The sequence below is a fragment of the Scyliorhinus canicula genome, chromosome 5, assembly GCF_902713615.1.
Source record: "Scyliorhinus canicula chromosome 5, sScyCan1.1, whole genome shotgun sequence".
NCBI classification, from domain to species: Eukaryota; Metazoa; Chordata; class Chondrichthyes; order Carcharhiniformes; family Scyliorhinidae; genus Scyliorhinus; species Scyliorhinus canicula.
In genome coordinates this window covers 188,877,200-188,901,909 of record NC_052150.1, presented here as the reverse complement: position 1 = coordinate 188,901,909, position 24,710 = coordinate 188,877,200, and the positions used below count along the sequence as shown (strand labels likewise).

At 42.9% G+C, this 24,710-nt stretch overlaps 1 protein-coding gene across 5 annotated transcripts in view; it reads left to right on the top strand.

Annotated features, from left to right (window-relative positions):
• Positions 1-24,710, top strand: part of LOC119966493 (enhancer of polycomb homolog 1-like) — a 282,112-nt gene that overhangs the window by 248,306 nt on the left and 9,096 nt on the right. For all 5 annotated transcript variants that reach the window (XR_005460782.1, XM_038798270.1, XM_038798271.1 and 2 more), the window contains 2 exons: positions 19,153-19,271; positions 20,972-21,107. Coding sequence is in view for 4 of the 5 variants with exons in the window: in XM_038798270.1 (XP_038654198.1) it covers positions 19,153-19,271; positions 20,972-21,107 (255 nt within the window). In the remaining variant the exon portion in view is untranslated. The remainder of the gene's footprint in view (positions 1-19,152; positions 19,272-20,971; positions 21,108-24,710) is intronic.

Here is a 24,710-nt window from a genome sequence, read left to right as displayed (position 1 = left end):
GTTTGCTGATTGCGTAATGTGCTTCTAGAGCCCTAATTTTCCTCTTCTCAAAGAGATCTAGCCAATTATTATGTTTATTTTAGAGTTTAAATGGCCATGGTACGCATGTGCTAGAGAATTTTTGGAGTCGTTCGAGTTAAATTTCCTTGTTTAATACAACACCCATTTTGATTTTTCTTTGGTCACCATGCAGTCGTGTGTTGCTTTAAAAATTATATGCAAGTACAAGAAAAAATGTTTTAACTTTCCAACAGTGAATATTAAAAAGGTACCAAAACCAATAATTTTGAGCATCCTTTTAAATCTTTAGATGACATGACATTTTTGCGAGAGCAGCCAATTTGGTTACAGCATAAGTAACCTGTACCCAACACCCCTTGGCTCTCCTGAGGTTTCACACACTCCCACAGATGTTGCCTGATCTGAGATTTTCCAGCATTTCCTCCTTATTTGAGATTTCATAGTGACTCATTTTAACATTCTGAAGAAACATTTAAAAGTGATACTTGCAGTCAGGTTTACTTAACTGGCTTAAGTTTTACAGTAAAAATGAGTGTTGGAAGCTGTAAGCATGCACTGACATTGTCACTGGGCTAGTAATCCAGAGGGTTAGACTAATGCCCTGGGGACACTGGTTCAAATGCCACCATGGCAGCTGATAGAAATTAAATTCACTTAATAAAATTGAAAGCTAATCTCCGTAATGGTGACCATTAAACCATCATCAATTGTTGTATAAATCCATTTGGTTCACTGATGTCCTTAAGGGAAGAAAATCTAACATCCTTTTCTACTCTGGCCTGTGTGTGACTACAGACCCACAACAATGTGGTTGACTCTTAACTGCCCTTCTGAAATGCGTGACAAACCACTCCGTTCAAGGGCAGTTGGGGATGGGCAACAAATGCTGGCCTTGCCACCAACGCCCAAATCCCATGAAAGAATAAATTAAATACAGGAATGTTTCTACATTGTTGAATGGAAGGTGTCGGAAGTTCGCAGACTTTTTGGGGTGGATATGATGAACATGGTCCTGGTAGAAATGTTGCAAACTACCTTATAAGGAGCATCTACTGCTTTCTGCTACCAATAAGTTTTGTAATGAGGCTTCAGAAATATTTAAAATCCTCTTGTTGATAATTAACAGACTTAACAGTGCAAGGGAGTATATTAGTCCTACAAAAATGTTTCCTTAAACAGGGGTTGTAGGAATTTGCGAGAGGGGAAAACAATTACTGGATTCAAAAGCGGCAATAAGTCAGATGAGTGTTTTGGGGCCTTGTCATAGCTAATTTTTAAGACCAAGAAAATTGGAGGAACTATTTTAGAACATAGAACATTGAGGAAAGGATACAGAAAGAGGGCAGTGCTTAAAGGGATTTTTTTTCAATCGCAGGCAGTTTTATCCCAGAAAGTAATCGAGGGGAAAGAACTAACATGTTATAAAAGGTTTTGAGGAGAAAAGATGTATATAGATTATTCTTTTTTTTAAAGGTGAAGAAGCAAAGAGGTAGCATGAGAGAAACCTAATGGAAAATATAAAGCAGCATTGACAATATTCTTTAAGACCTTCAGAGGGGTGCAGTGGGAGGCTGGGCTGGGCTAGGCAAGTGGTGCCTGAGGACCAGGAAATGGCTAATTTCATGACTTCTATAAATTTAGAATATCTTTTTCCAATTAAGGCGCAATTTAGCGTGACCAATCCGCCTACCCAGCACATCTTTGGGTTGTGGGGGTGAGACCTAGGCAGACATGGGGTAAATGTGCAAACGCCACATGGACAGTGACCAGGGGCCGGGATCAAACTCTTGGTGTCGTGAGGCAGCAGTGCTAACCATTGCAGCACTGTGCCGCCCCTAATTTTATGACATTTTTGTTAGAATTGAAAAGTTTGGAGAAATGTCGAAGAGATCACAAGGAAACCTCTTGTAGAAAGTTTAGAAGACAGAAGGTGATCAGTGGTGTCGGAGGGTGCTGTAAAGTTTGAAGATTGCCTCATCAATATCTGATGCAAGGCCTGGCAAAGTAGATCAATAACCAATAATGTCCTGCCAATATGTTACTGCTATCAAAAGCACTAGCTCTTTATGGAGAGTGAATGGAACCACATGCACATGGATTGCAAGCATAAGTTAGCTTATTAAAGCATTATGAATTCTCAAACCATCTGCCTCCAATATGCATAATGTTTTGCTACACTTACGTAGTTGTGGTTCTTTTGCAGTAAATGTTAGTGATGAAGTTTGATCATAGAGTTGGGATAAGAGAAACATTTTCAGGATAACAATCTAACTCATGATGTGCCACAGAGATAAGTGCTGGGGTCACAATTATCTACACTATATATTAATGACTTGGACGAGGAAGTGAATGTACTATTGCCAAGTTACAGTTGCCATACCAAGCTGTGATGTAACCAGATAGGATGCTTTCTATGGTGCATCTATAGAAATTGGTAATAGTCGCTGTCGACAAGCCGAATTTCCTTGAACAGAATGGCCCGTCTATATATTAAATTAAAATGTGTTTTTCCTTTTTGTAGTTGTAATTATTTTTTTATATTGTATTTATGGATATATGTACGAGGTGATCTGTCCGGTCTGTACGCAGAATAATACTTTTCACTGTACCATGGTATATGTGCCAGATTTTTATTAGTAAACAATTATCAGATCAGTCATGCTCTCATTGAATGGTGGAGCAAAACTGATGGGCCAAGTGGCCTACTTCTCCTATATCTTGTATTCTCAAAAAATGTTACCGATTAGTTTGCCAGTCCAGTTGTAAAAATACAAATATTCAAAATCAAAGAATCTACGGCAGAAAGACAGGCCCTTCGGCCCAAACTGGTCCATGCTAACCAAAAAGCCCAACAAACTAACCCCATTTGGCCCATATCCCTCTGAACCTTTCCTATTCATATATCTATTCAAATTGTCAGTCAAAAGCGGAAAGATTTTCACAATTGGTGTTCAAGTTTATATTGAATGTTTTGTCAGTAGTTCCAAAATTACTTTGACTAATTTAAAATAATACTTTGTTACATTTCACTGTTTTTGTGGTAAGCCAGACCAGGAATCAGGTGTGGTGATTTTAACTGTCCTTTTAAATTGTTGCTATCTTTAAGATGTCAGTAGACAGGCTTGTTCATTGTATCAGCTATAATCATTTTCTATTTGGTTTTCCTTTGGTCTTGTGAGCCGTATATTATACTAATATTTCCCAGGTTTAGGGTTTTACATGGAGTTTAAAAATAGCCAATATGTTTGTGGCATTTGGTAAGTCATGCAAGCTGTTATTTATTGGATCCCTATTATATTTTCTTTGCTTCCTGTTTGATTGTGCAGTGCATTCTAACTATTCATATTAATTGATATCTTGAAATAATTTTGAGACCATTTCTTTCAGTGAAATTCTATAACCTGTAATATGTCCAGTCATTGTACAATTTAGATTTGGGAATTAAGATAGCATGACTGTGTTATTTCATGTAGTTTAATATTTTCAGCAGTGTTCGATCATACCCACTTTTCTTCACTTGTCAATCCCCAGTGCCATTGCACATGAGGTATCAGTACCAAATATAATTAGTGTGAAGTTTCTATGTATTTGAGAGATTTGGATAAATAGAGGAAGGCGGGGAGTGGATGAAAAGAAAGAAGCCCAAGTTGACGAGCGTAGCTGAAAAGGAAAGATGTAGGAAATGGTTTGTTTTAATATTTCCCTTGCTGACAAATGTGAAAGATAACTAGTGTATAGCCTGAACCTCAGTTCAGTGATGGTTTTCATTCTTGTTCAGCTGGTGTTTATGTATATGTTGTTTGACTCATGAATTTCCTGTGATTTATTTGTTGAGTTAATGTGATGAATCAAAAAAGGTTCCAATATTGACCCATATATACCAAACATCTGTCATTGTACTTCAAAGTAATTTGCTGTATGAAGTACTTGGATATACCTGAAGTGTAAAGATGAGAGGAAATGGTTTTACCACTACCAAATAAAACACATTTTTTGGCATGCATTAAGTTTCATATACAGGCTGCTTATTAAGGCCATATTCATGCAAACCACCGTTTGCCTCTCATCAGCCAGCTCCCTGTATTCAGACAATCTGAAAGTATTGAAATCTCTCAACTATCTGATACACCTGAGATCAATTTGCTTAGTGGATCCTTTAATGGAAGTGGTTCAGAAATGTCACCTTTTAAATTGGAGTGTAATCTTTAATTGGGTAGCATGTGTATCACAGTTTGTATTTATAGGTAAGCCCTTTGAAATGAACTCAGTGAATGGGAATTGTTGCCAACTAAACAGCAAATAGTGAAAGTATCATTGTAGTGTGAGGATCCCAGTACTTTGTGGTTGCATTATATTAATTACTAAAGAGAAAACCTTTTTACTTAATGTGGAAGGTTAATTTGTTTTTGCGGTGTCAATGCAACACCACCTTTCAAAGTAAAGACCAGAAATATAATTTTTTCCTATGTAAATATTCTTTAATGAATGCAAGTTCCTCCTTCCCCGCTTCGGTCATGTCCGCGCGAAGCCTGCACGTTCTCCCCGTGTCTGCGTGGATTTCCTCCGGGTGCTCTGGTTTCATCCCACAAGTCCTGAAAGACGTACTTGTTAGGTGAATTCTGAATTCTCCCTCCATGTACCTGAACAGTAGTGTGGCGACTAGGGAATTTTCACAGTAACGTCATTGCAATCTTGATGTAAGCCTACTTGTGACACTAATAAAGATTAATATTTTACCACATAATGATGTGTGCTCTACCTGAAGGCAGAACCTTGGTTAAAGTCTACTGATGCTTCATCCTGAGTTGTTTTCCTGGCAGTTTTTGTCAATTCCTCCTTGCTAAACCAAAATAAATAACAATTCAGAAGAATCCAACTTTTACAAAGAAAGAATTAGATTAAATATTATTGATTAACCCCACCCACTCAGTTCACTCCAGACCCAATATGTACACGCAGTTCTGTTCTTCATTACTTAGAGTTTCTTGCTTTGAGAAACTGCTGCAGATTGAAGGCCTGATTGCCAGGCCAATAGACATGCTGAAGTACAAGACCCAAGCACATGACCCTTGCCTCATCTGCTTCATGTAGCAAAGATGTTGATAATGGATTCCTTACAGATCCCCTAGTTGCCTCAGCTCCACTTCTGGAACTTTAACTTTTTGGCTATATCTTATGAACAATCAGCTGGTCAGGGAGAAAGGAGAACTGCTCGATGTGCAATTAATGTGACTTATTCAGTTCCAACAGCAAGTCTGAATAAGTGAGTGCATGTTAATGTGAGAATCACTTCTGAACTGCCTAATTTTCCAGGATAAATTGAACTGAAATTAAAATGAAATGAAATGAAAATCGCTTATAGTCACAAGTAGGCTTCAAATGAAGTTACTGTGAAAAGCCCCTAGTTGCCACATTCCGGTGCCTGTTCGGGGAGGCTAGTACAGGAATTGAACCATGCTGCTGGCCTGCCTTGGTCTGCTTTATTAGTCCTGTGCTAAACCAGCCCCTGGTGCAAGAGGTAGATGACTAATTACTTTTAAAACTTGATAGAGTGGATCTTGACTAGCATTACTGCCATGTGGATGTCTCTGTTCGTCTAACTGATCGAACCTCTCATCACTCAAATGTAACTCAATCTGGATCAACTCTTAGCTGTACAGTTACTCCATTTTTCCCTATTCTTGCTACTGACTCATTTGTCTTTCTCGTCCAAGAAGCTGTCTGGGCTTAATAGTGTACTTTTTGAATTAGAGGTTTAAAATGTTATATTTTGGGACTGTCTTTATTTTGAGGTTAAATAGCATGTGATCTGTCTGCTAGATTAAAGGGGATCCAGATTGTTTTACTAGGAAGAAGGCACAAGGTGTTTACACATGAAGACAAATGGCAGTCGCCTATGTGCTGATGGTGAATAGACTGAGTTTTCAAAGTTCCTGGATTCGCATTGTTAGGGCGATGGGCTTTGAAGGGAGGAAGAGTTTCTAAGATATTCCTGAAACACTCACGTTGTCCATCAGGATTTGGGAAAGAGAAGCAAGAAGAGGCTAAAAGTCTCTGTAGGTCACTGCGCTGGAATGATTTGGAGCTCGTGCCTAGATTCGAAAAACCAAACTCTTTTTTTTAAATTTAGATTACCCAATTATTTTTTCCAATTAAGGGGCAATTTAGTGTGGCCAATCCACCTACTCTGCACATTTTTTGGGTTGTGGGGGCGAAACCCACGCAGACACGGGGAGAATGTGCAAACTCCACACAGACAGTGACCCAGAGCCGGGATCGAACCTGGGACCTCAGCGCCGTGAGGCGGTTGTGCTAACCACTAGGCCACCGTGCTGCCCACGAAAAACCAAACTTAATGACACTGGAAGATTTGCCGAACTTGCACTAGAGAAGGAACCTCCAGGGCAGCATGGTGGTACAGTGGTGAGCACTGCTGCCTCACAGCATCAGGGACCAGAGTTCGGTTCCGGCCTTGGATGACTGTCTGAGTGGGTTTCCTCCAGGTTCTCCGGTTTTCTCCCACAGTCCAAAGATGTGCAGGATAAATGTATTGGCCATGTTAAAAATTGCCCCTTTGTGTCCAAAGATGTGCAAGTTGGTGGGGTTACAGAGATAGGACCGAGGCAGACTGCTCTTTCAGACAGTCAGTGCAGACACTATGGGCCGAATGACAACTTTCTGCACTGTCGGGATTCTGTGAAAAGCGCACACACTGTGAAGGACCATTCTGGGATTAAAAATTATGAGAATGAGAAAGGAAAAGGGAAGTAAGCCTACAGGAACTAGGCATTACTTTGGGGCTGGTTTCAAGAGAATTGACTGCCTACTTAAAGGACAGTATAACATGTACCTGATTTCCCCCAGTTCTGTTAAAAGTTCTGTACTGTAGTTTAAAGTATAATTTGCCTACAAAAAGTGTTGGTCAATAGTGCTTCAGTCGTTTTATTACAATGAGCATCTTAAAAGGTGAACTACCATTCATTCCACTATTAACTGCAAGTTGTATTTCTTCCAAAGATTATTGGTCTCAATGGGGATTGTAACAAAACTTGCATTAAAAAATTGTGAACTGGATTTTTGCTGCTTGCTTCAACAAAACTCCATAGAAGATGGAAGCATGTTTATAGTCTTTTGTTGGGGTCCAGGGGTGAGCACTAAATTGAAATTAAGATGATTAGTATGTTTGGAAGAATAACTTTAAACTCTAGATCAGAACATAGGAAATAGAAGCAAGTGTAGGTCATTCGGCTCCTTATGACTGCACCGCCATTCAACAAGATCATGACTGAACTACCTCAAAATCATTTTCCTGCAATGCCCCCATATCCATTGACATCTTTAATATCTCAAAATCTATCTTCCTCTTATCTTGAATATTCTCATTGAATGTGTCTGTGCAGCCCTCTAGCGCAGAGAATTCCAAACATTGTTAATTAGTTAATTGGATTAGGCCAGTTTTCAGAGGCTAGAGTCACAGTATAAAGGTGAGCCAGCTTACAGTGCAGACTTTGTTTGCACGGAGTACTGAATTTGGGTGTATTTGAAGGCTATAGTGAGAGTTTGGTGACTGAGGGAGTTAGGTGAGGAGGGAGCAAGGTGCTCCTTTCATTTCATTTCCTCAAAGAGCGAGAAGGGAGTCGGGAGTTTACAGAGAGTGCAGCTGACTGGGAGCAGAGTGGAGGGTGGAGTTCCAGTTGGTCCACAGGGCAGCTACATTCTGTAAGATCAGAGGGGATGGAGGCTAGGGCAGTTGCATGCTCCTCCTGTAGGATGTGGGTGGTAAGGGATACCACCGGTGTCCCTGCTGACTACACCTGCGGGAGTGCACCCAACTCCAGCTCCTCAGAGACCACGTTAGGGCTCTGGAGCTAGATTAACTTCGGACCATCCGGGAGGCAGAAGGGGTGACAAGCGAAGAGTTACAGGAAGGTAGCCACACCCAAGGTACAGGACAAGTGTAGCTGGGTTACAGTCAGGAGAAGGAAAACGAGCAGGCAGACAGTGCAGGGATCCCTCGTGGCCGTTCCCCTTCAAAACAAGTATACCGTCTTGGATGCTGTGGGGGGGATGACCTCCTAGAAGGCCCTAGTGGCTAGGTCTCCACCACTGAGTCTGGCTCTTTGGCTCAGAGGGAAAGGGGGGAGAATAGAAAAGCAATAGTGATAGGAGACTCAATGGTTAGGGAAATGGATAGAAGATTCTGTGGTCGCGAGCGAGGCTCCCGGAAGGTATGTTTATGTTGCCACCCGGGTGCCAGGGCCAGGGATGTCTTGGATCGAGTCTACAGGATTCTTAAGGGGGACGGGGAGCAACCAGAAGTCGTGGTGCAAATCGACATGGCTAAGAAAAGGGATGAGGAGCTAAAAAGTGATTTTGGGGAGTTAGGTTGGAAGCTAAAGAGCAGGACCAGCAAAGTAGTGATCTCAGGATTGCTACCAGTGCCACGTGCAAGTAAGGCAAGGAACAGAGAGTGAGTGCAGCTGAACACGTGGCTACAGGGCTGGTGCAGGAGGGAAGGCTTCAGATATGTGAATCATTGGGATATCTTCTGGGGAAGGTGGGATTGCACCTAAACTGGAGGGGCACCAATATCCTGGGCGGGGGGTTTGCTAGAGCTCTTCAGGAGGGTTTAAACTAGTTTGGCAGGGGGGGATGGGAACCAGAGCTATGGATCAGAGGATAGGGTCGCTGTTGAACATGCAGAAATAGTATGCAGCAAGTCTGTGAGGAAGGGTAGACAATTGATGGGGCAAAGTTGCACTCGGTGGAATGGGTTAGTGTGTCTGTTTCAATGCAAGGAGTGTCAGAAATAAGGGAGATGAACTTAGAGCATGGATCAGTACTTGAAACTAAGATATTGTGGCCGGAGACATGGATTTCACATGGGCAGGCATGGTTGTTAGATGTTCCGGGGTTTAGATGTTTTCAGAAGAATAGGGAGGGAGGTAAAAGTGGAGGGGGAGTGGCACTGTTAATTAGGGAGTGTACCACAGCTGCAGAAAAGGAGGTAGTTGAGGAGGGTTTGTCTACTGAGTCAATATGGGTGGAAGTCAGAAACAAGAAAGGAGCTGTCACTTTATTGGGAGTATTCTATAGATTCCCCCAATAGCAGCAGAGAGCTAGAGAAACAGATTGGGCGGCAGATCTTGGAAAAGTGCAGCAGTAACAGAGTTGTTACTGTCATGGGTGACTTCTCCCTAATATTGACTGGAACCTCAGTGCAAATGGTTTGGATGGAGCAGATTTTGTCAGGTGTGTACAGGAAGGATTCCTGACTCAATATGTAGGTAGGCCGACTAGGGGGAAGGCCATATTGGACTTGGTGCTCGGCAATGAACCAGGCCAGGTGTCCGATGTCTTGGTGCGAGAGCATTTCTGTGACAGTGACCTTTACCATAGTCATGGAGAGGGATAGGGACACACAGTATGGGAAGGTATTTAATTGGGGGAGAGGAAATTTATACTACTATTAGACAGGAGCTGAGGAGCATAAAGTGGGGGAAAATGCACAACAGTAATGTGGGGATTGTTTAAGGAGCACTTGCTGCGAGTGCTGAATAGTTTTATCCCACTGATACGAGGAAGGAATGGTGAGGTGAAGGAGCCTTGGATGACGAGAAGTGGAGCTTCTAGTCAAGAGGAAGAAGGAAGCTTACGCAAGGATCTGACTCTGCTCTAGACGGTTACAAGGTAGCCAGGAAGGAACTCAAAAATGGACTGAGGAGAGCTGGAAGGGGGCATGAAAAAGCCCTGGCGGGAAAGATTAGGGAAAACCCCAAGGCGTTCTACACTTGTGTAAGAAATAAGAGGATGATCAGAGTGAGAGTAGGGCCGATCAGGGATAGTGGAGGGAACGTGTGCCTCGAGTCTGACGAAATGAGGGAGGCCCTAAATGAATACTTTGCTTCAGTATTCACAAGAGAGAGGGACCTTGTTGCCCATGAGAACAGTGTGAACCAGGTTAATAGACTCGAACAGGTTGATATTAAGAAGGAGGATGTGCTGGAAATATTGAAAAGCATCAGGATAGATAAGTCCCCTGGGCCTGATGGGATATACCCAAGGTTACTACGGGAAGCGAGGGAGGAGATTGCTGCACCGTTGGCGATGATCTTTCCATCCTCACTCTCCACTGGGGTAGTACCAGATGATTGGAGGGAGGCGAATGTTGTTCCCCTGTTCAAGAAGGGGAATAGGGAAAATCCCTAGGAATTACAGACCCGTCAGTCTTGTGTCTGTGGTGAGCAAAATATTGGAAAGGATTCTGAGAGATAGGATTTATGATTATTTAGAAAAACATAGTCTGATTAAAGATAGTCAGCATGGCTTTCTGAGGGGCAGGTCATGCCTCACAAGCCTCATTCAATTCTTTGAGGATGTGACGAGACACATTAAAGGTCGGGCAGTGGATGTGGTGTATATGGATTTCAGTAAGGCATTTGATAAGGTTCCCCACGGTAGGCTCATTCAGAAAGTTATGGGGCATGGGATACAGGTAAATTTGGCTGTCCGGATACAGAATTGGCTGGCCGAAAGAAGACAGCGAGTGGTAGTGGATGGAAAGTATTCTGCCTGGAGGTCGGTGACCAGTGGTGTCCCGCAAGGAATGTGTTCTGGGACCTCTGCTCTTTGTGGTTTTTATAAATGACTTGGATGAGGAAGTGGAACATAAGAACTAGGAGCAGGAGTAGGCCATCTGGCCCCTTGAGCCTGCTCCGCCATTCAATGAGATCATGGCTGATCTTTTGTGGACTCAGCTCCACTTTCCGGCCCGAACACCATAACCCTTAATCCCTTTATTCTTCAAAAAACTATCTATCTTTACCTTAAAAACATGTAATGAAGGAGCCTCAACTGCTTCACTGGACAAGGAATTCCATAGATTCACAACCCTTTGGGTGAAGAAGTTCCTCCTAAACTCAGCCTCAAAATAAGGGGAAGTAGATTTAGGACTATGTCCCCTAGTTCTGCTGTCACCCGCCAGTGGAAACCAGCTGCCCGCATCTATCCTATCTATTCCCTTCATAATTTTAAATGTTTCTATAAGATCCCCCATCATCCTTCTAAATTCCAACGAGTACAGTCCCAGTCTACTCAACGTCTCCTCATAATCCAACCCCTTCAGCTCTGGGATTAACCTAGTGAATCTCCTCTGCACACCCTCCAGTACCAGTACGTCCTTTCTCAAGTAAGGAGACCAAAACTGAACACAATACTCCAGGTGTGGCCTCACTAACACCTTATACAATTGCAACATAACCTCCCTAGTCTTAAACTCCATCCCTCTAGCAATGAAGGACAAAATTCCATTTGCCTTCTTAATCACCTGTTGCACCTGTAAACCAACCTTCTGTGACTCGTGCACTAGCGCACCCAGGTCTCTCTGCACAGCGGCATGCGTTAATATTTTATCGTTTAAATAATAATCCCGTTTGCTGTTATTCCTACCAAAATGGATAACCTCACATTTGTCAACATTGTATTCCATCTGCCAGGCCCTAGCCCATTCACTTAACCTATCCAAATCCCTCTGCAGACTTCCAGTATCCTCTGCACTTTTCGCTTTACCACTCATCTTAGTGTCATCTGCAAACTTGGACACATTGCCCTTGGTCCCCAACTCCAAATCATCTCTTACAATTGTGGGCCCAACACGGATCCCTGAGGGACATCACTAGCTACTGATTGCCAACCAGAGAAACACCCATTAATCCCCACTCTTTGCTTTCTATTAATTAACCAATCCTCTATCCATGCTACTACTTTACCCTTAATGCCATGCATCTTTATCTTATGCTGCAACCTTTTGTGTGGCACCTTGTCAAAGGCTTTCTGGAAATCCAGATATACCACATCCATCGGCTCCCCGTGATCTACTGCACTGGTAATGTCCTCAAAAAATTCCACTAAATTAGTTAGGCATGACCTGCCCTTTATGAACCCATGCTGCGTCTGCCCAATGGGACAATTTCTATCCAGATGCCTTGCTATTTCTTCCTTGATGATAGATTCCAGCATCTTCCCTACTACCGAAGTTAAGCTCACTGGCCTATAATTTCCTGCTTTCTGCCTACCTCCTTTTTTAAACAGTGGTGGGTTAGTAAATTTGCTGATGACACGAAGGTTGGGGGAGTTGTCAATAGTGTTGAGGGTTGTTGCAGGCTACAACAGAACATTGACAGGATGCAGAGCTGGGCTGAGAAGTCCAGATGGAGTTCAACCTTGATAAATGTGAAGTGATTCATTTTGGAAGGTCGAATTTGAATGTTGAATACATGGTTAAGGGCAGGATTCTTGGAAGTGTGGAGGAACAGAGGGATCTTGGGGTCCGCATACATAGATCCCTCAAAGTTTCCACCCAGGGTGATAGGGCTGTTAAGAGGCGCATGATGTGTTGGCTTTCATTAACAGGGGAATTGAGTTTAAGAGCCTTGAGGTTTTGCTGCAGCTTTATAAAACTCTAGTTAGACCACACTTGGAATATTGTGTCCAGTTCTAGTCGCCTCATTATAGGAAGGATGTGGATGCTTTGGAGAGGGTACAGAGGAGATTTACCAGGATGCTGCCTGGACTGGAAGGCATGTCTTATGAAGAAAGGTTGAGGGACCTAGGGCTTGTCTCTCTGGAGCGAAGAAGGCAGAGAGGTGACTTGATGGAGGTGTACACGGTGATGAGAGGCGTGGCTAGCCAGACTTCTCCCCAGGGTGGAAATGACTGTCAGAAGGGGACATAATTTTAAGGTGATTGGAGGAAGGTATAGGGGAGATATCAGAGACAGGTTCTTTATACAGAGTGTGGTGGGTACGTGGAATGCACTGCCAGCAGAGGTGGTGGAGTCAGAGTCATTAGGGACATTTAAACGACTGTTGGACAGGCACATGGACAGCAGTAAATTGAAGGGGTGTAGGTTAGGTTGATCTTAGATTAGGATAAATGGTCGGCACAACATCATGGGCTGAAGGGCCTGTACTGTGCTGTACTGTTCTATTCCTCATTTCTTAAATAGTCTACTTTTTATTTTGAACCTATGTCCCCTGGTTCTCGACACCACCAAAGGGGAAACATCCTCCCTGCATCTAAACTGTCAAGCCCTGTAAAAATGTTGTGTGCTTCGTGCCCAGCCTCTTCCAAGACAATCCTGCCATCATAGAGATCAGTCTTGTGGACCTTCATTGTATTCCCTCTATGGCAAGTATATTCTTCTGGGCTAAGGAGATTAAAACTATGCACACTACTTCAGGTGCAGTGGGTCAAAAAAAATAACTAGCAAGCTTTACTCCTCTACTCAAATTCTAATGCAATAAAGACCAACATACTGCTTGCCTCACTAATTGCTTGCTGTACCTATATGCTCATTTCAGTATATCATGAACAAGGAAGCCCAGGTCCCTTTGAAGATCAGCACTTCCCTATCTCTCACCATTTAAGAAATAATCTGCATTTCTGTTTTTCTTACCCTTCACATTGCCACATTATATTCCATCTGCCAGGCTCCTGCTCACCCGCTTAACCTGCCTACCTTGAAACATCTTTCCATCCTTCTCACAACGCCCATTCCCACCTAGCTCTGTGTCATCAGCAAACTTGGAAATATTATATTTGGTCCCCACATCCAAATTATTAGTACGGATTGTGAAAACCTGGGGCCCAAGCACTGGTTCTTGCAGTAATTTACTGGTCACAGTCTGTCCACTTGAAAATGCCATGTCTATTCATACGGTTTTCTCTCAGTTAACCAATTCTCAATCCATGTCAGTATATTTCTACCAATTCCATGTGCTTACTAACCTGTATGGAGCCTTATTAAAAGAATTCTAATTATCCAAATACACAACCTCCACAGATTTTCCCCCTTATCCTGCTACTTGCATCCTCAAATTCCCAACAAGGTTGTCGAACATGGTTTCCCTTTTATAAATCAATGTGACTTTCATAGAGTCATAGAATTTGCAGTGCAGAAGGAGGCTATTTGGCCCATTGAGTCTGCACCGGCTCTTGGAAAGAGCACCCCACTCCAGCGCACACCACCTCCACCTCATCCCCTTAACCCAGTAACCCCAATTAACCTTTTTTACTAAGGGCAATTTAGCACGGCCAATCCACCTAACCCGCATATCTTTGGACTGTGGGAGGAAACCGAAGCACCAGGAGGAAACCGACGCAGACGCAGGGAGAACGTGCAGACTCCGCACAGACAGTGACCCAAGCCGGGAATCGAACCTGGGACCCTGGAGCTGTGAAGCAGCTATGCTAACCACTATGCAACCGTGCTGCCCACTTTGCCCAATTCTACCATTATTTTCTAAGTGTCCAGTTATAACATCCTTTTTTAATAGATTCCAGCATTTTCCTACTTCTAATATTAAGGTTAACGGATCTGAGGTTCCCCATTTTCTCTCTCCCATCTTTCTTGGATAGTGGGGTTACATTTTCTACCTTCCAATCTGCAAGATCTCTTCCAGAATCTATAGAATTTTTGAAGATGACCACCTATTCTGCCACTATAACGCCATCTCTTTCAATACGCTGGGATGTAAACCATCAAGCCCAGGGAAGGTATCAATTTTCAGTCCCATTAATTTCTTCAGTATGTTTGTGCCAATATCGTTCAGATCCTCCTTCTTGTTAGTCCCTTAAACCTCCAGTGTTCCTGGGAGGCTATTTAACCTTCCCCTGTAAAGCCAGACGCATGATTTTAGTTTTTCTGCCATTGTCTTATTCCCCGTTATAGGTTTCTCTCTCAGTCTGTAGTGGGCCCACATATGTCTATGAGAGGGTTTCCTACACATTTTGAGCAGCAAAAATCGCAGTGACCTTCCAAGAGCACCGGGAACCATGCCATGAAACAGGCGTGAACACGATAATCAAATGTAAACTAGCCTTTCTAGATGTATCCATGTACATATTATCAGACTCTTTCCTCCCCTTCCGCCATCCCCCGATTCTCTCTCCCGCCAACCCCCCCCCCCCCCCCCCCCCCCCCCAACGATTATCTCCCCGATTCTATTTCTCTCCCTCCCCCCCCCCCCCCATTCTCCCACGCCCCCCCCACCCACATCTGGAACTTCTGATCTACTGACATCATTCTTTATGAACATTGCTGTCCCACTTAATTTTCCTTTTGACCTATCCTTCCTAAATGTTGGATACCCTTGAACATTCAATTCCTAACCTTTGTCACCCTGCAGCCACGTCTGCTTAATGGCAATTAGATCGTACCTGTTACTTCTATTTATGCCATCAATTCATCTACTCTGTTGCAAATGCTGTGTGCAGTCAGATGGAGTGCCTTGTCGACATATTAATTTTGCAACCTCGAGCCTCATCTGGTGCACTTATGTCCCTTCCTGCCACACTCAGGTTATCAATTCCCTTAATGCTACCTTGCTCTCTTGACCTCTCTCTTTAATTTATCACACCTTCCTTCATTTGAGCCCTCTTTACTGCCCTAGGTATTCGAGTCGCCAGAAAGCTGGTCCCAGCATGATTCAGGTAAAGATCATCCCAATGGTACGGCTCTCTCTTTCCCCAACACTGGTGCCACTGCCCCATGAATTAAAACCCATTGCTCCCACACCAACGTTAAGTGACTACAACTGAAATTTCATAGCTCATCTACTGCAATCTTGAGTGTTTCATCGGTGAAAATATTCTAATTTTCCTCAAAAGAGTGTATCCAGGGATAAATTTCCAAAACATCTTGCAGAAACACTATTGAACGACAGAAACGTGTAGGATATCCCTTTTTTATTTAATAAGGTGAAGTTAATCTAACTTGTCTTGATCTTGCAAGAGCTGTAACTCAAATGTATTGTGATGAGGTTTCAAGATGGCCTTGCTGTAAGTGTAGGTTATGCAAAATTATTTCCTCAATTTTTAAAACAGGCTTGCACTACAATGGCTCTCATTTGGAGGTATAATTTGCTGCCAAAATGGCTGAACATTGAGTCTGCACGTTCAACTCAGTTGGCCATTAAAAGAAGTGGGTGATGCTTGGCACCAAGGCTGCAATTTGTGGTCTTACATTAACGATATTTACACACAAGTAGAATGATGCAATTAAAAATTGTGTAATACAGAAAATATTCTACTATGGGGAGTCGGGTTGCAAACGTTCTACTTCCTATCAGATTGATTGTATCAGTGTGATGCAAAACAGGAATTGTCTTTAAATTATTGCATTCCCATGATGCGGTTTGAAATAATTGGGATCATGTGCTGGTTTATGATTGCAAGAGTTATTGTACCATCTGATTTATAGCGTATTCTTAGCTAAAATGGAGGAATGCTTTAACTGTCCTGTCCTTTTAAAGCTAGAAACTGAAGTAAACAGTTTGAGATCACTCCAATATAAAAGGGACAGTTCTTCTATAGGTAATAAAAACTAACAGCTCTTCAATGTGGCTGGTTTCCCTTTTCATAATTTAATGTTACGAACGAGTTGATTATTATTTTGAGAATTTTGTGTTTAAAGATTTTTTAATTCAAGTTCTCAACTTGCACATGTATCAAACGCCTTGTGGCTTTTGAGGGTGATGGTCCTCAATGCAGTAATCCATATTAATGCAATTTATAACTGAATGCAAGGATTCCAGATGTAAAATCTTATGGATTTTTACTTGATGTGCAATATTCAAATCAAATTCTGATGAGCAGAAGAAATACCGATTTTTGTGGATTGCTCTTGTCTTTTCTCCTTATTACTTTCACTGTAGCCAAACATTACTGGATAGAAATCTGAAAAAGAAGCCAAGTTTTTTTTCTCCTCTCTGCTTTCTGTTCCTTCTGTCCTGTCCTTCACTCCCCACCTCAAACATCCTGATTGATCCAAAAATTGTGCCACCGCGTGTAGCATCCCTTCTATTTCCTTGGTGCGCCTTAATATGGTCGAGCACTCAAACCTGGTGTCTGCCAGTACTTGATGTTTGCAGATTCTTGTGTGTTAAGTGGACGCTGTTGAGGGTTTGCTCAGATTGTTGTTCTTGTCATCCAGTTTTTTAAAAACCATTTTATTGGAGGAGTTTTTCAAATATATACATACAAACCTACAGCAAATAATTAAAATATCCTAAACGCCTTCTACACCCTCTTTCCTCTCCCCTCTCACATTTTTTTAACACCTAACGCAACCTGAACTGAAAAAAGAACCTGCCCTGCCCCGCCCGACTGGCAACTCGATACTCGTTAAAGAGGTTTATGAAGAGCATCCACCTCAAGATGAACCCCTCCTCTGCCCCCCAAAATGATGAGCTTGATCTTTTCTAAGTGCAAGAACTCTGCCAAGTCACTTACCCGTCTCCGGGCTGTCGGAGAGGCAAAGGGAAAATACATGGGCCTCTCTCCCCACCTGCACTCCCGGATCCTCCTACACTCTAAATATTGACAACTCTGGACTCGGAGCTACCGTTATCCCCAAATGCTTTGACTTCATATCTGCAAATCCCATCCAAAAGCCCCTCAACCTCGGACATGCCCAAAATACATGAACATGGTTCGCGTCGACCCCCTTCACGCTTATCCTCCACCCCTAAAAAGAACTGACTCATCGTAGACACCATCATGTGGGCCCTGTGTACCACTTTAAACTGGATGAGATTTAGTCTTGCACACAACGAGGACAAATTAACCCTCTGCAAACCCATATTCCATGACCCAACCCATCCCTAGCCCCTCTTCCTGTACACCTATCCTCCACTGGGCATTCTCTCTCTCTCTTCATCAGTTCCCCATATAGATGCAAGACCTTGCCCTCCTATTTGCCCCTAAGAGAGGAATTGGTCCTGCAGCACAGGAGTGGCAGCGCCAGAAACGAAGGCACCTCTTTTTTCTCAAGTCCCTCACCTGCAGATACCTAACCCCTTCAGCAACTGATATGTCCCCTCCAGCTCCTCCAAGCCTACAAACTTCCCACCAACAAATAAATCCCTATAATACCCCACCTCTCACCACCCTGGAATCTCGCATCTAACACCGCTGGAGCAAACCTAAGGCATGCCTTCCATTCTAAAATGTTACCGGCACTGGTTCCACACCTTCGACGCTGATATCACCACTGAGCTTGTGGAGTACCTGGCCGGTGAGAACGGAACGCCAGCAATAGTGCCCTCAAACTGATCTCTTTACACAAGGCTGCCACCACACTGACCGCTCGTCCATCGCACATTTCCTAACCATTGTAATATTTGCTGCCCAATAATAGTTTTACAAGTTCGGCAACGTGCCACCGATCCCTCTCCAAGATCACCTTCCTAGCCTGCAGAGCCTTACCCACCCATATGAACCTCGAAATCCTCCCATTCAACGTCCTAAAAAAAGATTTGGGCACAAAGATCGGGAAGTTCTGAAACACAAACAAAAAACATCAGCAACACCATCGTTGTTACCATCTGGACCCGACTAGCCAACAACAATGGCAGCAAATCCCGCCTCTTAAGTCAATTTTCATTCACTCCTCCAACTGTGCCAAATTAAACTTTTGCAGCTGAGCGCAACTCAACGCCAGGATAATGAAAACTCTCCCCTTCTAGAACATAGAACAGTACAGCACGGAACAGGCCCTTCGGCCCTCGATGTTGTGCCGAGCATTGTCCGAAACCAAGATCAAGCTATCCCCACTTCCCGTCATTCTGGTGTGCTCCATGTGCCTATCCAGTAACCACGTGAAAGTTCCGAAAGTGTCTGACTCCACTATCACAGCAGGCAGTCCATTCCACACCCTAACCACTCTGAGTTAAAAAAAAAAAAACACCTACCTCGGACATCCCTCCTATATCTCCCACCCTGAATCTTATAGTTATACTAACCGAGCAGCCCACAGCCCCAGATCCCCCTCCTGTCCCCGGGCATTAATTGTGAATATCTCACTTTTCCCCATGTTGAGCTTATACCCCGAAAAGAGACCAAAATCCCCATGATCCTATCAAAGCTCCTGATAGGGTCCGAATTATACAGCAGGAGATCATCCACATACAAAGAAACTTGGTGCGCATTGGAAAATTTGTCTCTGTAAACTTGTAGGATCGCATTGTACATAGAATCTTTATTTACTGAATTTAAGGCTGTAATTGCAAGTTTGTTTTCACGGTCTTATTTTTGCATCAAATTTGCCTTAATAAATTAATTTGTGTTCAGCATTTACAGCAGAACAATACCAGCAACATCAACAGCAGCTAGTACTGATGCAGAAACAACAGCTTGCACAGATTCAGCAGCAGCTAGCACATAGTAATTCAGGCTCCAATGCTTCACAGGTAAGAATGAGCCGAGCTCAAGTAATGTGATAAAACCACATAACATTTGACACTCAACAAATTATATCTTCAGATTATTAACTTTTAGAAAATTGCAATACTTTAAATACACAACCCCATGTCAAAGCTTATTAAGGTTCAGATCCTGCACATAATTAACATTTTTGATTCCTCCATTAGTTGTGGCTTTAAATATTGCTAAATGATATAATTGAAAGAGATTGCAACTGACTGATGCAGATTAACTTTTTTAAATTTTCTTTTCTTTAATTTAGAGTACCCAGTTATTTATTTTTTCCAATTAGGGGGCAATTTAACGTGGCCACCCACTTCCTTTCCCTGGTACAGAGGCACGGGTATCTGGTCTCTCACCTCAAAGTTTAGTGCTTGTACTGTATTTTTTTGTACAACTGTGTCGTGAACCGTTTTAATAATCAGAGTATCCTACCCCTCCCCGTACGTTGGTACTGAGGGGAGGGTACCGTTTCTCTAATGCAAAATACATTTTTTTTGTACCGTTTGGCTCTATATATTTTTTACTGTTTTAATAAAAATATATGGCCAATTCACCTCTCCCGCACATCTTTGGGTTGTGGGGGTGAGATCCACTCAGACACTGGCAGAATGTGCAAACTGATGCAGATTAACAGCAGTAGAGAAACATGGGCTCACAGGGCTAAATCGCTGGCTTTTAAAGCAGGCCAGCAGCACGGTTCGATTCCCGTATCAGCCTTCCCGGACAGGCGCCGGAATGTGGCGACTAGGGGCTTTTCACAGTAGCTTCATTGAAGCCTACTCGTGACAATAAGCGATTTTCATTTTTCATTTTTGGTTGAAGTTTTACTTGTTCCACAACAGATTTCAGATTTATAATTGAAAGTATTGTATCACAGTAAATCATAATTCATTTTTAACATTGTTTTAGAAAGTTTGAGCAAATTATATTTAACTGAAAGTAACTGCAATTGTATTCTAGAATTGTGTCACAGTTGACTTGGAGGTTTGTGATTAAAATTAAGAAAATATTTTGTTCGAAGCTTGCATGTAAAGTAGAAGAGTTGGGGCAGCACGGTGGTGTAGTGGTTAGCACTGCTGCCTCACAGGACTGAGGACCTGGGTTCGATCCTGACCCTGGGTCACTGTCTGTGTGGAGTTTTGCACATTCTCCCCATGTCTGCTTGGGCCTCACCCCCGCAAGCCAAAAGATGTGCAGGGTAGTTGGATTGGCCATGCTAAAATTGTCCCTTAATTGGGAAAAAAACGAATTAGATACTTTAAATTTGTTTTTTAAAAAGTAGAGGGAGTTGACATACTGAGTGATATTGTAGATATCCTTGATATTTTTGCAGGATATTTTGTATATATCTTCCTGAGTATATCCAAAGCTGTTGAAATGAACAGTACTATTCTTGTTACTTACTAGAAACCTAGCAAGATTATTTCAGTAAAGAAAAGTAGCACTCATAGGGGATGTTTTGAGGGTTTCTCCTTGTTTCAGACAGCAATGCCTTATGCCTTTGTAGGCTTTTTTAATGTTAAATCAAGCTGTTGGAGAATTTTATAAGATGAGTGTATTTGAAATATTGCAATGCTGATCCTAGTATTGTAAATTGTTTTCTATTGAATTAGTATGGATTTTAGGTTATTTGTAAGAATATTTCAAGGTTGCGATTTGATTTGCCTAAATTTTTATGTGACAGGGTTCTGTTTCAAAAACTTTGGATTCAGTTAGTGCACAATTTGCTGCTTCAGCTTTGATGACGTCAGAACAATTGATGGCTTTCAAGGCAAAGGAGGAAGTAGTGCTTGGAATCAATGGTGTCCTACAAGCCTCAGGTGAGTTGATTTTCACGAAATGACAAGTTAAATAGGCATGATCTCCATCCGGGGTGATACATTTCAAAAATTGTACTCATGATATGTACTGGTTGCTGAAATTAGAATCCAAGCAAAATGTTAAATTTAAATTGTAAAGAATTGCCCTTTGTGCTGTTCTGGACAGCAATTCCTTTGAAGAATTTGTGCAATGTGGTTACTTTGTGGGGTTTTTTTTCTTCGTATTTGCAGTACTATAAAATGTGCATAAACATGTTGGGCTGTAATTTGCATCAAAATAATGGTGAGGTTAATGACACTGCCCGTTATTTATTCACAAATGGTACTATGACTTCAGGAAAGGGATAGAGGGCAGGGTTAAACTCAAACATCTAAAGGTTTCTGTCCACGTTGTGCTATTTTGATGTTGAATCATGAAAATGACGTCTAGTTATCTGCATCATCATTGAAATGCATTGAACAGCATGAAAATACACACAGTGGAACAAACTAAACTTGCCATAAAGGTGTGTGTTGTCCATTTCAATCTAAATGCCCTTTAATGACAAAAATGTTAATCACTTAGTCAGGTCCTTGGAACTGAAAATTAACTATTCCAAATGCGAAGTTTCATTCCATTAGGTTTGAATTATTGGAAACGTTAAAAATATTTAAAATATAATACTTTTTTTAGGGGTCTGTCTATCTCTCTATTGTGCACTCTCTTTCCCCTCCTGTGCTCTCTCTCCTCTCGTGCTCTCTATCACTCCCCTTCTCCTCTCTTGTGCTCTCTCTCTCTCGTGCTCTCTCTCCCTCTCGTGCTCTCTCTCTCTCTCGTGCTCTCTCTCTCTCTCGTGCTCTCTCTCGTGCTCTCTCTCTCTCTCGTGCTCTCTCTCTCTCTCTCGTGCTCTCTCTCTCTCGTGCTCTCTCTCTCTCTCGTGCTCTCTCTCTCTCTCGTGCTCTCTCTCTCTCTCGTGCTCTCTCTCTCTCTCGTGCTCTCTATCTCTCTCGTGCTCTCTATCTCTCTCGTGCTCTCTATCTCTCTCGTGCTCTCTATCTCTCTCGTGCTCTCTATCTCTCTCGTGCTCTCTATCTCTCTCGTGCTCTCTATCTCTCTCGTGCTCTCTATCTCTCTCGTGCTCTCTATCTCTCTCGTGCTCTCTATCTCTCTCGTGCTCTCTATCTCTCTCGTGCTCTCTATCTCTCTCGTGCTCTCCATCTCTCTCTCGTGCTCTCCATCTCTCTCTCGTGCTCTCCATCTCTCTCTCGTGCTCTCCATCTCTCTCTCGTGCTCTCCATCTCTCTCTCGTGCTCTCCATCTCTCTCTCGTGCTCTCCATCTCTCTCTCGTGCTCTCCATCTCTCTCTCGTGCTCTCCATCTCTCTCTCGTGCTCTCTATCTCTCTCTCGTGCTCTCCATCTCTCTCTCGTGCTCTCCATCTCTCTCTCGTGCTCTCCATCTCTCTCTCGTGCTCTCCATCTCTCTCTCGTGCTCTCCATCTCTCTCTCGTGCTCTCCATCTCTCTCTCGTGCTCTCCATCTCTCTCCTCGTGCTCTCCATCTCTCTCTCGTGCTCTCTATCTCTCTCTCCGTGCTCTCCATCTCTCTCTCGTGCTCTCCATCTCTCTCTCGTGCTCTCCATCTCGCCTCCGTGCTTCTCCATCTCGCTCTCGTGCTCCTCCATCTCGCTCTCGTGCTCTCCATCTCGCTCTCGTGCTCTCTATCTCTCTCTCGTGCTCTCTATCTCTCTCTCGTGCTCTCTATCTCTCTCTCTCTCTCGTGCTCTCTATCTCTCTCTCGTGCTCTCTATCTCTCTCTCGTGCTCTCTATCTCTCTCTCGTGCTCTCTATCTCTCTCTCGTGCTCTCTATCTCTCTCTCGTGCTCTCTATCTCTCTCTCGTGCTCTCTCTCTCTCTCTCTCTCTCGCTCTCTCGTCTCTCTCTCTCTCGTCTCTCTCTCTCTCTCTCTCTCTCTCGTGCTCTCTCTCTCTCCCTCTCGTGTCTCTCTCTCTCTCTCGTGCTCTCTCTCTCCGCTCTCTCTCTCGTGCTCTCTCTCTCTCTCGTGCTCCTCTCTCTCTCTCGTGCTCTCTCTCTCTCTCTCTCTCGTGCTCTCTCTCTCTCTCTCTCGTGCTCTCTCTCTCGTGCTCTCTCTCTCATGCTCTCTCTCTCTCTCGTGCTCTCTCTCTCTCTCTTGTACTCTCTCCCTCTCCCTCCCTCTCCTCTCTTGTGCTCTCCCTCTCCTCTCTTGTGCTCTCCCTCTCTCCCTCCCTCCCTCTCCTCTCTTGTGCTCGCTCTCCCTCCCTCTCCTCTCTTGTGCTCTCTCTCCCTCTCGTGTGCTCTCTCTCTCTCCCTCTCCTCTCTTGTGCTCTCTCCCTCCCTCTCGTGTGCTCTCTCTCTCTCCCTCTCCTCTCTTGTGCTCTCTCCCTTTTTAATTATCTTCCTGTATTAGATTTGATTGTGAATTTACCCACTCCAGTTTGCACCTCCTCCTTACTGCTGGCACTGCGCATTTCCTAATCCTTCAATCTGATTACATAAGGAGATAGACCGCAGTTTGACTTATTTACTCAAGTCCTGTTGACCTCACTGTACCACGGTCAGCTGATATGTCCAGCAATTTACTCCACAAAAAAATTAAATCTAAATGTATGGGCACGCTTTGTAAGAAAAACAAATACTGCTGGATACCGTACTGCATCAAATAATGGCTCATTGAAGTAGAAAACTCCTGATCTAATTCAATGCATATTTAAATGATTTTTAAATGAAATAATTATCCTTAACAGAGCACTATATATTTGTTTCAGTAAAATTAATATGCATAATGTGAACTGCTGTATAGATAATATATAGAGAGAGAGAAATTTTGTTGGAGAGAAACAGTGTCATGTCCTCTGTTTTCCCTCTGAGTTAGCCTAGTAAAGCAACTTCCAAAGACTGAACCTCACTGAAGCAGCATGTCATTGCATTTCCAACAGTTCTTTCCTGCAGCACTGTGATAACTAAATTAACTTTCTCCTGACTTTTGTTCAGGCCACTATTTAAAATTAGATAGGTTAGCAAGGCGGAGGAGCAATTTACAGTTTTTTTGCAGACTTCAATTGTAGTTGCTATTTAAATGTCATTGGAGTAGAGCAGTGCCTGTTTGGAAAAAATGCTCAAGAAAACCGGCTGACCTTAAAGTGAGGATGTTGTGGAAAGGAAGCTTTGTAGCTATGCCCATTTTTAAAATAATCTGGGCATGTGGTTTTGGAAGATAGAACAGTAAGTTAATTTTACATGAAGGCGATATTGGTAGATGCTCTAAGCAAACAAAGTGAGATATATCCCACAATATATTTCCTGGAGGACCTCATCCTTTGAATCTTTCGAAGCATCATCAGTGCTAAAGTTTATATAATACTACAACGCAGTATTGGCCCATCGGTCCTCAATGTTGCGCCGACCTGTGAAACCAATCTAAAGCCCATCTACCCTATTCCATTATCATCCATGTGCTTATCCAATGACCATTTAAATGCCCCTAATGTTGGCGAGTCCACTACTGTTGCAGGCAGGGCATTCCACGCCCTTGCTACTCTGAGTAATGAACCTACCTCTGACATCTGTCCTATATCTATCTCCCC